The sequence below is a fragment of the Dysidea avara genome, chromosome 11, assembly GCF_963678975.1.
Source record: "Dysidea avara chromosome 11, odDysAvar1.4, whole genome shotgun sequence".
In the NCBI taxonomy this organism is placed as follows: Eukaryota; Metazoa; Porifera; class Demospongiae; order Dictyoceratida; family Dysideidae; genus Dysidea; species Dysidea avara.
This window is the reverse complement of record NC_089282.1, coordinates 9,394,964-9,412,871: the sequence shown is the minus strand read 5'-3', so window position 1 is coordinate 9,412,871 and position 17,908 is coordinate 9,394,964. Positions and strand designations below refer to the sequence as shown.

The 17,908-nt window shown below is 38.3% G+C and overlaps 1 protein-coding gene across 2 annotated transcripts; it reads right to left on the bottom strand.

Moving 5' to 3' along the window:
* Positions 1-3,288: 3,288 nt before the first annotated feature.
* Positions 3,289-17,695, bottom strand: LOC136238477 (uncharacterized). 2 transcript variants are annotated; one of them, XM_066029007.1, is made up of 12 exons: positions 17,296-17,695; positions 17,124-17,232; positions 16,816-17,044; positions 12,928-13,435; positions 11,924-12,093; positions 5,690-6,140; positions 5,441-5,636; positions 5,257-5,393; positions 5,052-5,201; positions 4,950-5,009; positions 3,861-4,010; positions 3,289-3,808 (listed from the first exon to the last, which is right to left on the bottom strand). In XM_066029007.1, the coding sequence occupies exons 4-9, from the start codon at positions 13,021-13,023 to the stop codon at positions 5,100-5,102; spliced, it is 1,152 nt and encodes a 383-aa protein (XP_065885079.1). In that variant the 5' UTR covers positions 13,024-13,435; positions 16,816-17,044; positions 17,124-17,232; positions 17,296-17,695; the 3' UTR covers positions 3,289-3,808; positions 3,861-4,010; positions 4,950-5,009; positions 5,052-5,099. The 2 variants fall into 2 exon arrangements, with proteins under 2 accessions (XP_065885079.1, XP_065885080.1); XM_066029008.1 differs by lacking the exon at positions 4,950-5,009 and having other exon boundaries at positions 3,290-3,808; positions 17,296-17,692.
* Between the last annotated feature and the right edge of the window lie 213 nt (positions 17,696-17,908).

Here is a 17,908-nt window from a genome sequence, read left to right as displayed (position 1 = left end):
GCAATAGGTGTTGTTCCCAGTGATACTATAGTATGTACTAGAGATGCAACAATATATCTATTGTGTATCGTATTGTTTTAAGACAGTCATACTGTATTGATACAACTACGAGATCAATCCGTATTGATATATCACATATTGTGATATATCAACATATCATTAACCTAGGATTTTTATGGTTGGCAATCAAATTATTGTACAATGCAGTTAAATCGAATGATATGTAATGCTTCTCAAAGAAAGATGTCTTATGTCTTTTAAAAAGCAACACATAACCGTCAATGTTTAGACTCCACTTTGTATTGTGCAATATATCACTGAATCGTGATACGGCAGAGGCAATAAATAAATACATCTATACACTGTATTGTTGCAACTCTAGTATGTACAAGTCGGCTGAACCTTCAAAAACATAACTCATGAATGAAAGTTTTTGAAATTTGGCTCTTTTGTAGTGCTGCTTGACCCTAATGTTCTCTTTAAGTGTCTGACCCAATATTCAAAATTTTCGCCCTACATTGCATTTGGGGAAGCCATGAATACCGTACAGCGTAATAATTTGACGGGAGAAAATTTTGATGAATTCTATATCTCTTGAATATTGACGAATGTCCTGCACCAGAAGTATTCTAATTAACTAGTTATGTGAACTTTGACAAGGAAAATTTTGACGAATGGCAAGCATTTCGTCAAAATCCCCCCTGTCACATTATTACACTGTGCGGCAATCTTTTATGACCTTCCCAAACTTGTAATGGAGGTAAACCACACATGTCTGCTCTTGACACCTACACTGTCACTTATTTCACTTTTTAATGATCAGCTCAACTATAAGCAAGAGTTCATTTACTTAATTATATCATGAACTCTTGTTATAAACATCTGTGAGTATTGTTGCTTATGTACACTACAACACTCACAACTTTTGAATAATGTCATCTATAATTTTATGTGTACAGCAGTCAATTCATCCTCAGCTTCCAATGGATTATAATGTGCTTGATATTTGGGCACTTTTATAGCAGCTGTGTATTTATGATAATACTATACTACAAGTGGAGTACACTTGTCAAAAGGAGAGGAGAATGTAAATGTCATTATCACTCTCAAAAACTGTTAACAACATTAACAAGTTGTCACTGTGGATCAATCACAGGTCGTTACTTAGTAGAATAGTAGTGTTAGCTAATAATTCTCAACATCCTTACATTAGTATCAACTGAGCTAAAATTATTAGACATATAATGCTATAATTTATACTGGTTACTAGTGTTAGCTTCTCATAATCCAGCATATAATTCCTAATTTTCCTTCTACTTGTAATCATATGAGCCACCCCCTTGGATAAGAGCACTGGCTTGTAATCTGGATATGCTGGGGCTAGTGATAACACACATTTGAAGGAGAAGAGGTTGTATAAGCCAGGAAATAGTGTTTTTGAGAGGAGGAAAGGACAACAGTTTTGAAGGATGGTTACCTGACATCAGTCATTCAAAAACCTGGTAACCTACTGGCACACTTTTGTACATGTTTAGACATTCAAGGATTTCTCTTTTTCACTGCATTTACTGCACACACAATACAACAGGTTATATGTAATAGAGATATATCTAATAGATATACTACATTAGTATTCTCAATTACAATAGAATCGTCAGTTGGTAGCACCTATCACCTCGTCACCTTCTGGCAGATTGACTGCTAAAAAACAAAAACAATGCATGATATTTGATGTATCATCCCATACTGAACCACAGCTATTTTACAGGTGGGGTACATATAGTAAAAGGAAGCTTTAACAAAATTTAATTCGGTAATAAAACACGATGTTCTGCTACTTTATAACAACCTAACCAGCATTGAAACTGGGTTACAGGTCATCCGGCTTTACAGATTATCTGGGTTTGACCCGGATTGGATCACGTGAGAAACAAATTAATTAGTTTGACAATGTGGAAGTGTATTAATGCTAGTTGTAGATTTTTTATGAGCCATACCCACTTATTGGGATTACAAGCATACACGAGCCACCTCCATTATCAGTAGGTGCATGTATTCATAGATAGTATATTCTCCGTACCGTACGGAGAATATACTATCTATGATGTATTGCAGTCTGTATAGCACAAACCAATGTCTGTTGTTGTTTGCAAGCTTACGTGGAGCCACGTTCATTCAATGATTGTTATCTTGCAGCAGACCATGTATTTTTGTGAGCCATGCCCACTTTGTTATTGAGAATGTGTAATTCCAGGAGCTCATAAGCGCCACAAGGCACACCTTCGGCGCTTATAAGCTCCTGGTAATGCTGTTTTGTATATATATATATATATATCGATGTGTCTAGAGCTCCGGCAGCCGGAGGTGGTTTGCCAATGCTACAGCTCCGTCAGTTCATCACGTGCCATAGATATTAAGCGGGGCGCCGTATCAGTAGCCTTAGCACCAATAGTGCTGCGTACTTTCAGTTGAAGACCACCAATACTTCGTACTTGGGGCCAGCTTGATCCATTGAAGTGGAAGAAAGTACCGGAATAAAGCGGAGGACTGAAAAGTGACTGGTTTTCTACAGGGGAGCCGGAAAGTGTCCACTGGATTTTTAAGTCCGTGTTTTAAGTGATATTAGGGTACTCCTCATGAACAATGAAGTGTGGTGATCCACTTCAAATTAGCTACTGATCGTCATCATTAGTAACTACTCATGCAGTGCAAGTTGAAAAGTCTGGTTAACAAATCTTTTGAAATTGAATTTAAGGACAAGTGAAAATTAATGTGTTACTTTAAAAACAGGCATAATTTAAGACACTTGGGCTCTTGGATATCAAACTTAATAGTCAGTTCAGCACTACAAGTGTGAAAGGAAATGTGTTCGGTGCATGCAGTTTTAACCTGGGAAATATTTACATATTAGCTAGACTGTCTCAAGATCGAACTGATCTACATACAGTGTAATTGTCACTCACAATTTAAGGGGTGTATCTGAGATTTTGGGAAGGGTATTACATCTACATATTATAACATCAAGTTGCAGCTCTCCAACATGGAACAATTTCAAGTACTGCTCAAGTTCCCCTGTAGTCAAAAGATCAACTGGGGCAATATTTGAAATAGTGAAACCAACTTTTTAACAAATTCTCCACATCAAGAAAAATGGAGTCAACAGATCCGACTCCAAAGTTTTACATCCCAATTCTGTAAAGTGTCCACAAGTTCTATTGTATACACACATATCTACTGTATGCACACACCATGTCATTCTGTATATTGTCTATATACCAGGAAAGTGATTATTATTTTTAGTTGTCATTTACTGGCTGCACCTTTTATAGTACAGAATTGATCATTTGAACTATAACGGTACAGCAAAGAAGAAATTTCTTAAATTAATTAATGTTTGACTACTTCGTGAAATAATCTTGGGCTACCTATTGGTCAGCAGATTCTTCAAAGCATGAGCGGCATATCCATACTCTCCTCTTCGGTGATCTTTTGAGACCAACACAATTAAAGTGGTACCATACTAAGCAGCTTTCACAAACAATTGAATTCTGTTCATCGTCAATTATCTCCCTTGTGCATCTTCCACAATACCATGTGGGATTGGCTTGAATTATAGATACTACACTGTTAATAGCTGCCCATGCTTCCCGGGTGCAATACTTCCTGCACATATCTAAGCAGACATTTTCATCAGTGCATGATGATGAAACCATCTCAGGTCTCATTTCTACATCATCCTCTTCTATAATTCGGCTCCCATCTATGGCGTCCTTTGCAATTTGTAGATCAACAAACCAGGTTAAAATCACTAAAAATGAAAACATCTTCCAAGATCCACACAGGTTATTTAACATACATACCAAGTTCCTTTTGCTTAGCACCTTTGTATAGGAATGACACAGGCCTGCTTCCTCTGGACTTCTTTCTAGGGAGACCAATAACAGTCTTGTCAGCTCCTTTAGGTCTTCCTCTCTTTCGCATTTTACTAGGTAACCTAATACTTTGTAACTCTGTGGATGCAATCAGATTGTGATAAATGTTTTGCAAGTTTGTACCACAGTTCTAATACTACCCCTGGTAATTTACTGATTACACTATTTCACACACACACACAATACACATACTATACACAAACATGCACACACACAACACATACTGTATTACCGTAAAACAGGAAAAGTTTGTCGTCAAAAGATTTTCATTGCTGGCTGTATCGATGAAAATTAAAACGACGAATTATTGTTAACTATTATATGGATAATTCGTGTATACAAATATTAATGTATAGCTAGCTATTCCGTCAAAAGTGACAAAAATATGTAGCATCGAAATTTTAATAGACGAAAATTTTCTGCATTGAAATTTTCCTGATTTACGGTATATGTACACTTGCACAAAGCAAATGCAAGAATCAAACCCTTCAACTACCATACTACACACATCAAAATTACCTAGTGGACACTGGGAGTTGTAACATCAAATGGCTACCATCAAACCCTTCAACTACCATACTACACACATCAAAATTACCTAGTGGACACTGGGAGTTGTAACATCAAATGGCTACCATCAAACCCTTCAACTACCATACTACGTACATCAACATTACCTAGTGGACACTGGGAGTTGTAACATCAAATGGCTACCAGATGTTAACTCAGGAAGCAAATGCCAACTATTCATGTCGGGTGAAGGTTGGCTAACAATACCTTCAAGTGTGAGACATGATACAACCTCTTGTATTTTATTAGTCTTGCCCCAATAGGATTTGACTTTTAGCACCTGAGTAATGCAAAGTCATCAGGTCCCCATGAGCAGCTAAGTAATGTGAAGAAAATTTCTTGCTCAAGGAAACAACAGTAACTGCATAACCAGGTACTGAACCTAGAATGTTTTGACTATCAGGCAGGTGTTCTAGCTACTTGGCTCACGCACGTACACACACACACCATTTACATCATTGCTTCTAGTTTGCACTGTGTCTACCAATGGTACAGGTGGCTGATATCCTATGCAAAATTTGAGTAAGTAGTCATTAAACTACAAAGTACCTTGATCATGATGATCATTCTTTTCAAGTAGGTGATTTTCTGTAGTGTTTACTTCACTATTTCTTGTACCATCACTTTCATTATCACCATGGCTGGTACTTGATCCACTACTATTACTACAAACAGCATTAGATTGTGTCGTACATGTACCTATCAAAAGAGTTCATTGCATAAGTGCTGAAAATGTTTGTCAGTCCACACTCACCAGCATTCTCAACAGCTTGACTGCCTTCATTCCTAGCATTCTGATTAGCACTGTGACCTTACTGACACAACCAACAAGGGATTGACTTGCAGTAACAGCAACAGCTCCTCTTTGGTCACTGCAGTGCTGATCTTGAGCTGCATAAATGTCATAAAAATATTAACAAATACGGGTGATTACATACCTGCACAAAGAATTGCATCCCTTCCAGATGCCCATATATCTCTCAAGGTCTGTAGCAAAGTGTACCTTCTTGTGAATTCAGTCATGCCAACCTCGGAAGAAAGAGAAGCTAACTCCACAGCAACAATATGGCTTTTATGGTATTTCTGGTACTGTGTTAAACATGACCGTTGTGGTCCATGCCCAATACTTGAAATCTGTACATACAATTATAGTGAATTTTATAGCTGTATAATCATATACTACTCACACTGCTTGAAGCCTCAACCGTTAATTCTGATTTTTTATAGTAAGCATCTCTCATATAATCCTTTGTCCAACATTCCGCAAGAAGTAAGGGAGTAAATAAAGGGTGTTTCTTTCTTTCTCGCACAGCAAAAATATGACGACAAGGGAGGTTGGTGGTGTTCCAAAATGCACAGTGGCATCCGTTGACTGTCACCTTCAAAATCCCTTCCGATGATGTAATATGGCATTCTCGATCATGTTCTGAGACTATGGTGACCTTCCTCCGCAATGAAAGCTGCTTGGATACATTTAATGCATAAGGTGTGAGAACTGAGGAGTATTCAATTTCTACAGGATCTTTCATATCAATCCTTTTCTTCACCATAGCCATCAATGTGCAGTGGTCCCTCTCATTCCGTAAAGTTGACAGCAGGGCACAAAAGTGCTCAAAAAAATGCATGAGTGTGCTGTACCTGTACAATGATTTATAATTTAAATTAGGATATTACATAAAATATACATATATAATTTTGTATTTGTTACGATCACGACTGATTCATCATAATAATGTTAAACACATATACTACAGTCATACAGTATAGTTACATCATCAATCATTACTTAATCAGTCATACATCATTGCTATAATGCATCATCATAGAATACATCACTATGTTACACCCTCCTTTCCAGATATACAAAACTAAATAACTAACAGGTGTATACAACCAAAACCTATACAATCAACTTCAAAACTACAACTAAGTCAAAATAAACACAACAACTTACTCTACATGTATGCATAAAGTCAGTCAGTAGCAGTCATCACAAAATCTAGCAGGAGGTCGTACTATTCGGCCACTTCTTGTACGTTTCTCATTACATGTTGGAACTCTAGCTGATGGTTGCTCTGGATGTGGCATCTGATTATTGACTGCTGGGGCTGAGTCTTCAATAGTAAATGAGTCATCCAGATTGGTAGTTACATCTGGGGGATTCTCAATAGTTTTCTTTAAGTGTCGCCTGTTACGTCTCAGCAATGTTTCATCAGCAGTCTTGATATTGTACGACCTGGGAGCAGGATGGTGACTGAGTACCACGGCAGGCTCCCATGATTGTTTGCCTTGGTACCGAACTACATCATCAGGCTGCAATGTAGGTAAGTTCTTGGCTGTCTTATCGTAGTGCTTCTTCTGGGTGTTTTGTCTAAGTTTAAGTTTGCTCTTAGTATTTGCACTAACATGTGGCTGTAGCATCGGAACAGTCATTGGAAGAGTTGAACGCAGCCTTCGACTCATTAGTAACTGTGCGGGGGATTCTTGCAGTCCAGTAATTGGAGTGTTTCTGAATTCTAACAAGGCTAATTGTTCATCTTTCATCCCCTCTTTAGCCTTTTTCAGTAATGTCTTTATGGTTTGGACATTTCTTTCTGCAAGACCATTTGACTGTGCATAGTTGGGACTGGAGGTGACAACTGAAAAATCCCATTCTTTCGCAAATTGCCTGAATGCTTTGCTGTTAAATGGCATGTTATCAGCTACAAGAGTGTTGGGAATGCCATGTCGGGAGAATATCTGCTTCATCTTGTTTATGGTTGCTTCAGCTGTCTTACTGTTCACACGAACTACTTCTGGATATTTTGAGAAATAGTCAACAACTAACAGATAATCGTTTCCGGCAAAAGAGAAATAATCAGCACCAAGTTTCTCCCATGGACGATTCGGAATGTCATGTGGTATCATTGGCTCTTTCTGGTTTCCCTTGCCGTACTTGTTGCATACTGGGCATTTCCTCACTTCATTCTCAATAGCTTCATACATTGCAGGCCAGTACACACATACTCTAGCTTTGCATTTTTCTTTGCCCCTGTGTCCCTCATGGATACACTTCAAGATTTCTTGTCTCATGGTAGATGGTATCACAATTCGGTTGTTCATGAAAATGAGGTTTTCAGCACAGCATAGATTGTGTCTTATTTTCCAGTACTCACGAAGTGATATGGGTACACTAGAAACATCCTCTGGCCATCCACTTATCATCAGTGCCAGTAACTGCTGTAGCTGGTGGTCTGTAGCTGTTGCTACCTGGAGTTGGGACCTTTTCTCTTCAGATACAGGAAGATTCTCTATCATGGCATGTATTGCAAACTCTAAGTCTTTGCTCTGAGTTGAGTCATCAAGGTTGGTTAGATATGCTCGTGACAGTGTGTCTGCTATATGCAGGTCTTTTCCTTTTACATACCTGATAGATAGGTCATAATTTTGGAGTTTAAGTAGCATTCTCTGAAGTCTTGGTGAAACTTTGTACAGTGGTTTGTGTACAATGGATTCTAGTGGTTTGTGGTCACTCTGTACTTTGGTTTCGAAGCCATAAATGTATTGGTGGAATTTCTGACAAGCGAATACTATGGCCAACAGTTCCTTTTCAATTTGAGCATAGTTACACTCTGCAGGATTAAGGCTTAGGCATAAGCAATAGGTTTGCCTTTCTGTAGTAAACATGCTCCAAGGCCATGTTGACTTGCATCAGCTTGTATGGTGCTGGTGACGGTTGGATCGAAATAGCTTAATACAGGAGCTGTGGAGAGGACTTCTTTGATGTTTGTGAGGGCTTTTGCTTGCTCTGGACCCCAGGTGAAAAGTATGTCAGATTTAAGCAAGCTTCTTAGGGGTGCTGTGATGGTGGAAACATTTGGGATGTGAGCTGCTAAGAAGTTGATCATACCTAGTAGGCGTCTGATACCTGCTTTATCAGTGGGACTAGCCATCTCGACAATTGCACTGACTTTCATTGGGTCTGGTTTAATCCCTTCTGGGGTGACCATGGTTCCTAGGTATCTAACTTCACTCACACGTAATTGAAGTTTGTCAAAGTTAAATTTGATGTTTTTCTCTTTGGCTCTCTCAAGGACTTGTTTGAGAATTTGGTCATGCTCTTCAATATTTACAGCTGCTATGATTATGTCATCAGCCACAATATGGATTCCATTGATGCCTGAGAAGGCTTCTTCATTCTTTTTTTGAAACACTTCACTGGCTGATTTAATACCAAAGGGCATTCTAGTGAATCTGTACCTGCCAAATGGTGTGTTGAAGGTGCATAGCAGTGAGCTTTTCTCATCTAATTGCACTTGCCAATAACCATCTTTTAGGTCTAGGGTTGAGAAAACAGTTTTGCCTGCAAACTCACTAGCAATTTCTTGCATTGTTGGGATCTTGTAATGCTCACGCTTTATTGCTTTGTTCAGGTCTCTTGGGTCAAGGCAAAGTCTTAATGAGCCATTCTTCTTTTCTACTATGACCAGGTTGTTGACCCAGTCTGTTGGTTGGTCAACCTTTACCAAAACACCTGACTTCACATTTTTGTCTAGGGCATGATGCAACCTTTGCTTTAGTGAGTGTGGGACTCGCCTAGGTGGGTTGACAACAGGTGTGCAATTAGCTACCATGGTGATGTGGTACCTCCCAAGGTTGCCAAGTCCTCTAAAACAGCTAGGATAATTGTCTCTGATGGCATCCTTAGTCAGCAACTCAGATTGCAGGGCATTCACTCTCTTGACTAAGCCAAGTTGCACACAATCAGTTAGACCCAGTATTGCTTGTGCATTTACTGGTGCAACATAAAACTTAACGTCACACACCTTACTGTTACCAGTACAGGTAAGTTTGCATGTACCAGTAGGTTTAATGGAAGTACCACCATAGGCACTCAGCTTCATGCTTGTGGTTTTGAGTGGGGGTTTTATTTGTAACTTATTGTACAAATGCAATGGTAACACACTCACTTCTGCTCCAGTGTCCAGCTTTACTGTCAGCTTATCACGATTGCCATTGGCTAGAATGTCAGTGAGCCATGCAGAAGATTTCTTGATACCTTCAATCTGTAGTGGGCTTAGAGCAAATTCATCAGATGATTGATAAGAATCACTCTCGTTGTCTGAGTTCAGATCACTTTGTGTGCTGTGGTCAGTCTCTTGTATTTCATGGAGTTTTCGTCTCAGTTTGGTGCCAGTTCTTGAGTCGCGATCACTTTTGAATGAGGTTCTCTGTGGTTTTGTACTATATTTGTGTCTTGGTAGGGACGTCTTGTTGTGGCACACTTTAGCAAAATGATGCAATTTGTGGCATATTGAGCATTTTTGTCCATATGCTGGGCAATCTTTCGGTTTGTGTGTCTGTCCGCATTGTCCACAGTAGGTAGGTTTTGAGCCACTCCGTCCTTTCATAGTGTGTACATTCGGACTGTGCGAAAACCGAGTCATGTCTTTGATTTGTTGTTTCGACGATTCTGAACGCTGAGCTATCTCTATCGCTTTGCTGAGAGTCAAGGATGCTTCGCGAAGAAGTCTCTCTTTCAGGGAATCATCGGTCAGCCCGAAGACGAACTTGTCGCGAATTAGTTCCTGTCGCACAGCTGTAGGCCAGCCTTCTTTGTTGTACTCGCACGTGTCTATCTTGACTTTCAGTCGCGTTAGGTACGCGTCAATGGATTCACCCTCTTCTTGTCGAAGGCTCCAGAATGTATATCTCTCGTAGATAATGTTCTTGCGCGGCGAGCAATAGTTCTGAAAGGCTTCTAGCACTTTATCAAATTTGTTTGCATCTCCTTCGGAGGTCCACGGCAACGTCTTGTAAATTTCTCGTGCTTCTTTGCCTGCATAAGACAGCATTATGCCAATTTTGACTTCGTCACCCTTTTCGGTTGATTCAGTTCCTGCAAGGAACCATTGCAGCTGCTCTGCAAACTCTCGCCAGTTTTGTGCGACATTTCCTGTGAAGGACAAAGGCTCTGGTGGCTTGCAAAGAATGGACATCTTTACAACAGCACTTCTGACACCATGTTACGATCACGACTGATTCATCATAATAATGTTAAACACATATACTACAGTCATACAGTATAGTTACATCATCAATCATTACTTAATCAGTCATACATCATTGCTATAATGCATCATCATAGAATACATCACTATGTTACAGTATTCATCTATCCATGAGCAAGAACACAAGAGGTATATATTAAGGATGTGCTGGTTGAGGCATGCAAACTGAGTAATTAAACAGTATAAGAATAGGTATAAGTGATCATGGTACATACATTGATGAGAAATGTTGAAATCATTGCAATCATACTACCGTGCAACGATTTGCACTAGTACAGTATACAGTACATGGTAATAAGCAAGTACACTTATATAATATTTCTTAGTTATCATTCTTTCCCTAACTTGGATAATAATTACAACAGAGTGAAACCGTCTAGAAAAGTCCCTATAACATGGTGAGCCATGGTAGTTACTCATACAGTAAATGATCCACACGTATAATCACAATAGATATGTTTTAATGTTTAGCCCTTGAATATGAATTGTGTATCATACAATATGCGGTATACTGTGCTTTATATTAGGGAACATGGAGAGTTGGCCAAAAATATCATCCAAAAATCATCTTCTCAATACCATCCTGTCGCCTTGGCAGTATTGGTTAGGTATAACCAAGCCCAAAAGTGCCTTCAGAATGTTTCCAATAGATTTTAAAAAGTTTTTGTTTAATGCAATTTTCTACTGCCTGTCTGCCTGCCTGATGCCTTCAGACAAGTGCAACTCGATAATAGCTAGCTATTTTATTCAATGTTGCTTTAGCTTGACAGATGCACCACAGTATGTACAATGTACACATCATGGACTTACCTTTGTCCTCCTTTGTGTCCCATTTCTTTTTGTTAACAGCCGAAGGTATCAATTTGTGATAACAAGGTGTTGATTGCAGTAGCGCAATGGCTTCCATACAATTGTAAACAGGAATCATCCGTATTTTCCATGGTTACTGGATTGATTGCAGAGGCACTTCTACTGTTTTTTGTTTGTAGCACTGTGAAATGAGCTGAAAATAGCTGAAAGAAAAGTGTAATGGTTTCAAGACAATAATTTATAGTTGGGGCACATTTTCAGTCATAAACATTACCTCTGGCGAAAATGTAAACAAACAAGTACATATATAAGAGTTTTAAAGTTTGACTAGGGATCATACAGTAGTAAAAAAGTAGGGAACAAGGGAGGTTGCCTACACCTGCAAATATGTTAGTGAACATTTATCCTTGTATCCATGACTGAATTATGGATTAAATGTCCACTAGTTTATCTGCAAGTGTAGGTAACCTCCTACTTTTTTCTATGATCCCTAATTGAATTTACAATTCTTAATTTTCCCTTATAATACTTGTCTAGGTATGCATTCAAGCATGCAGATACCTTGCACAAACACTCTTCACTTTAGCGTTGATACTCTCTAATCTGTTGTTTGTCCTCTCACCCAGGGTGAAGGCTGTGTTCTTAAAACATTCTACCCATTCCTCTCGAATGGGATGCCAATTATCATTGTAGTAAGTAAAAACTGTGGTGAGACCAGCAAGCCGTAAATCCTATAATAACAACACCTTGAAGTCACATAACATACCTACATGCATAATACATGATACAATAGTGTTATGAACCTCTTCGAAATTTGACTGATTTAAAATTGGTCAACCCATTTTGAAATGCGCCACCCAGATTTAATACTACAAATTTAGATAGGCCCATTTTGAAATAAGTTAGCCTAACCCTTTTTAAAACTCGCTTATAGGTGAGTTGTACATGTGTAGTTAACTAGCTCTTTTTATCTAGCTGGAACCCTTTTAAGCCAACTATTAAGCAAATACTTATTGTCTTCTCTTAATTGCCGTAGAAATCAAGAAATGGTAACCACGCCTCTTAATAAGCTATTGTATAGCTCACTCAGTATAAGTAGCCAGATGATATTTAATAAAGCATTCACAAATCAGTGAAAAATGTCATAAACTTAAATGCGTAATACATCACTAGATTTGCCTTTTCATGGAGAATATCCTTGCTTCGTTTTTGTACCACAAAGAAAACGCGAGTTATGTTGTAAAATGTAAGTTTATCGTACCTTGATGAATACCTCAATTCACGGCAATGTTGCAAATATTGCTTTCTAGTGCTGTAACTCCAAAAGTACATAGTACTGACCAGAAAAGACTGCAACTTTAACACCCCATTGTTTATTCTCTCTAAACAACAAAGTAGTTGTAAAATCAAGCAAGTCGGGTTTTCACTCAGCAGGTCACATATACATGATTGAGCCATGTGTACAGTGAGTATGGTTTTAATACAGATGCATGACTACAATAAGCACATCAGCTATTTACACTGATGAAGTGGTAACAACTTATACATCACACATTCTTGCTTACTTCATACTGCTGATTGTAGTCTGACTCAGACCTAGAATATGCAAGTTTTAACAAAATTTCCAAAGCATGATCTCTTTCTCCAGCTCTGATTCCCATTTTGTCACAAGTAATCTCTCGGCTAAAACTTCGTAACACATGAAATAAACAAAGCTGTAAACAAATACCAGGAAACTCTTTTGCAAAAACAGCTCTCTCACTGCAATCTTTGTCTGAGATTAAAACTTTGAGGAGGCCCAAGCTGGATTGTGAGACTTGAAAACTTGTATCATTTTTCCCATTGACTCCTCAGTTTCCAAAACTGTAACAAAGGCACACACAATTTCACTTTGACCATTTCCGTCAACCACCATCATCAAGTACACGGGCATCCTCAATTCTGTTAATTTATATGTTGCATCCACCAGTAAAACTTCTGGGAAAGCAGAAAAGGTTGATTTCATAATGCCGTCTTGAAAAACAATACCAACAAAATTCTTGTCTTCATCACACAGAAATTCAACTGTTGATCCTGGAAGAAATAGCTCTAAAGAGCACTTCAAGTATGCACACGGGTACATATGTTCTACATATTAGGGTTGAAACTGATCTTGATGACCCACTGACCCCTATAGTAATTTTGGAACTAACCCTAAAACCAAGCTATGGATCAAGAGCTACATTTTATGATACATAGCAGCAGTTACACCTGTATATCTAATATCAAATATTGAACAAAACATTATACACTTGTACAAATCAGCGTTGAATCAGGGTCGAGTCACCTGGGTCACATTCTGAGCTGGTTTACAGAATATCCACGCCAAATTGGATCGCATGTGACATTAATCATTTAGTTTGGTGACATGGGAATTGATACATCATGGTGTATCATGATCTGAGCTCTTTATTGAGTCACATTCACTATGTAGCATAGATAATATTTTTCTATTACTGCATGTCTGTAGGCATACGTGGAGCCATGCCCCACTAATCCATTATATATCATACAACTCAATGGGAAACACAGTGATTGTATAAGTCTTTGCCAGCCTTTTTTGTGGGGCATGCCAACTTATTGGAAATATGTGATATTGCCTATAGGTGATGAACCTACTTATTTAGCCAAACCAACACCAATTATTTTACTGACTGATCATTATTATAGCTCACACTATATAGCTAGAAATTTTAATACTTATACTAGTGGGGTGCCCAAAATATAGCTAGAAGTTTTAGATATAAATAGTGAACATGAACACCTTGGGTTACTTCCAGGTCATCTGAATCGGTAGTAGTGACCTGATTTCAATGTTGCCATAAATAGTACATTATTCCAAACCAGATAAGTTTTCATTGATGAACTACTTCAACAATATAATCGCAATAAGTGGGTGTGGCTCCAAGGCCTACAGAGAGCAGCATGTAAATCTTGCTGTTCGAGATATCATCCAAAACTTATTAGAAACTAATTCCGTGTTTCATCACACAGTCCCATTCTTGAGTTATTGATTACAAATGTTATGTTCCCCCTATATACAAGGCACCTATAATGACTAATCTGTCAGCACTACCCTGTGAAAAGGGGTGGGGCAATAGGCTGCTTGCATACAGTCATTATTTGTGACCTAATTTTAGAAAACCGTCGATATCCGCACAATTTAAATGCATTTTATTTGTTCTTTGTTTTCTACAGGGACAGGGGAATGTACTAGCCAAGTTTCAGCTTCCTAAGTTAAGCAGCGTTGGAAATACAGCACTAGACAGCCGGACGAGCAAATAATTTGATATGTACAGAAGCTATCGAGAAAAGAATCTACAGGCGCTTACATAAATCATCATAACTTACTGATACAACGACGTACAGAATTTAATCTTGGCTCATTGTGTTCGCCATGAATTTGTGCATCCACCAAGGTATAGTTTGTTTCTCCAGGCATGCTTCTTTGTTCGAGAAAGAAGGCAAATTCACTGAAAAATGATCGTCAGTAAATTCTTCCGTCACCGCAACATAAACAAACGTCTGTAACTTTGGACTCCTTTCATGTATGTAGATGAAACAAAGATTTTTGTACTCCCTATGGACAGGCGAACACGATGATTCCCAGGATTTATCCATTGGCAGCTTAATTCACCCACCAGCGAGACGATGAGACGATAAAAACTTGCATAATTTTTTTTCTGGAGCTTGCATTTTTTACCCATAGTTTTTAAATGCGTTTTATTACAAAAGTGCTGTTGTGCGTATATCGACGGTTTTCCAAAATTCGGTCACATTTTTACTAATCATTCATTCTGCATGAAACCCCACCAGTGGCACACTTACATTGCCATCCACCTAAACCAATGCAGTGATAAAACTTGATTGATACGTCATTCATGTTATCCGATATTTTGTAAAAATTGACCTACTTGACACAAACATTATGGCTCAGTTGACCTGGAAAATCCAAATAACTCTTGATTTTTAACCCTGCTATATACAGCACTGTACATATGGCATGCAAAAAGCACTCAAACCTGTGGCGTTCAGTGTGTGTGTGTGTGTGTGTGTGTGTGTGTGTGTGTGTGTGTGTGTGTGTGTGTGTGTGTGTGTGTGTGTGTGTGTGTGTTTGTGTAGGCATGTGCAGGTGTGTGTGTGTGTGTGTAGGCATGTGCAGGTGTGTGGGACTTGCAAAAGCAATAATTGCAGCAGTTAATTTGAATAAAAATCCAAAAAATACGTACTATAGCATATAATTGATGGTATCTTCCAAGCTTGTTTCTTGGATTACACGTCACTGCAACAGGTTTACAGCCATAACATGATGAGTATACTACTTCTAACCACTGGATTTCAAACTAGTTTCAAGTGCAGGGGTTATTTATTTCTTTTAAGGCTTTACAGCACAAGTGCAACTGAAGGTTTGTAGGACACCTGGTCCTACAGCCTGTTTAAGATGTTATATTAAGTGTATTTGAAAAGTTGCAGAAAGGAGAAAAATCCATGACTGTACCTGGGAAGCCTGGTAGCCTTGAATCTGTATCCTATATCAGTTCAAACACTCTTCAAGATTGTGTTCAGAGGTTAGCATAACTGCAATTGATATTGTTTTAAGACAACTACACATGCAGTTATGTAGTGCATATATACATATTTAAGGCAAGTTTCTAGTCCATTAGTAAGTCAGTTTCCAGTCTGTTAGAGGAGATATAGAAGGGTGCTTACACACCCCTTTATTACTTCTGCATTCAAGTATGCATGCACATAATATATATTATGCAAGTGCATATGAGATAACTATGTTATGTGATCAAAGAAGTACTGCTGCTATATAAGACAGGATCTGCATTTTTAACTCCATTTTAATTACATATTTATCTACATAGGAATGGTCAACCAAAGTTTCAGCCTGTAAACTAAGAACGTTCAAAGAAAACTGGTAAAAACAGAAAGATTGATTTGTACAGTGACAAAATGGAACTTGAAAATAAATTACATGTGCCTAGTTCAACAGTCACATCTTACGAGTACAATCAACATGACTTTCACTGTTACTTTCTCATAAAATTAATAAGTAATTTATGCCTTTCAGCACTACAAGGGTAAAATTTGAAAAAAGTGAGAGTGAATGGCTTATTGAACATGGAGCATACTAATGCTCATATCTTTCATATCTTTGGGAACATTGATGATAGTAAACAAAGATTTTTAAACTTTGGGAAATATGTTTTTGCACTTAGCACCTTTCTTCATCATGAAAACAAGTGTTCAATAAATTTACACAATTTTTATTGTTCACAAATATTTCACCCATTGTATCGATTTAATACTGTAAAATTAGGTTTGTGCGAAAATGTGGAATACTTGCAATGCACAATAAATAAAATATTTGGTGAGTGTACATTACTCAGTTACACAAAATGTTTTACCTTCTATTGCCTTCAGATAAGAAGACAATTTTTCCAAATCATTTCCATCCATTTTCCGTATTGATTGCTTTATATTGCTGATATCTTTTAGGGTAACAATCTTCCCAGTTGATTGTGATAGGTGCTGCTGAAGTAGCTTATTGTTCACCCTTAATTTTAACAATTCAGCAGCTTCATTCCGTTCAGATGGTGTCAACTTTCGTTGTCAGGGTAAATGATCATAAATAGCCTGTTAGAAAAAAATTATATGTACACACGTAATAGAAATAGCCCAATGCATGATGTAATTAATTTCTAGCATACTGTACCTTGCTGACTTCATGATTGTGAGTATTGCAGACGTCTGTGATCTCCAGGTACTGGCCATCTTCACTTAAGTTAAGCTTTATACAAGCTTTGCAATTCTGCTTAATCGTGCTGCACATAATAATATACGTAGCATCATCAGCTAAATAAGTTTCGACCACTTAGTTGCTATACCTGTGACAAGGTCTCTGGCCAGATCCTTTGCTGTGGAACGGCTTTCCACCAAGATTGCACGTAAGGTGCAAAGAATAATAATGTAATTTTTCATTTGCTTTCTGTATTCTCTTCGGTGCTCTTTTCCGAGCAGCATCCAGCGTCCGCGAGTCAGTGTAGGCTAACTGGACATTATTCCCTTGTTGGTACGCAGTAATCTTCTCATTCAGCTGCTCGTAAGACGAAAACTTCTCACCAAGAACAAAGTTTACGCTGTCACACTCCTCTTCAACAGTCCCTAACACTCCCTCCCGCTCAGAGTCACTTTCTTCCATTTAAACCATACAGCACGATACAGGTACAGGCGACAGGCGGCCCAGTCTATAGTTCACTGAAATACCGCGTGTTGAAGTATCACATCACGTGATGGAGTGACGGAGCTGTAGCATTGGCAAACCACCTCCGGCTGCCGGAGCTCTAGAAACACCATATATATATATATATATATATATGTGGCAGGGGCAGAGGAAGTAGTTGATATGAGGGGGGGGGCTGGACTGACCCAGACATATGGAAATGAGGCACTACATTGTCTCTGGTTTAGTAAGGTGAGACAAAAAAAAAAGGTCATAGC

Coding starts and splice junctions, on each gene's coding strand:
- LOC136238477 (XM_066029007.1), bottom strand. CDS start 13,023: ATGGGAATCAGAGCTGGAGAAAGAGATCATGCTTTGGAAATTTTGTTA. Junction 12,094..12,927: donor ACTACAATCAGCAGTATGAA/GTAAGCAAGAAT, acceptor TTGTTATTATAG/GATTTACGGCTTGCTGGTCT. Junction 5,394..5,440: donor GGATGCAATTCTTTGTGCAG/GTATGTAATCAC, acceptor ACATTTATGCAG/CTCAAGATCAGCACTGCAGT.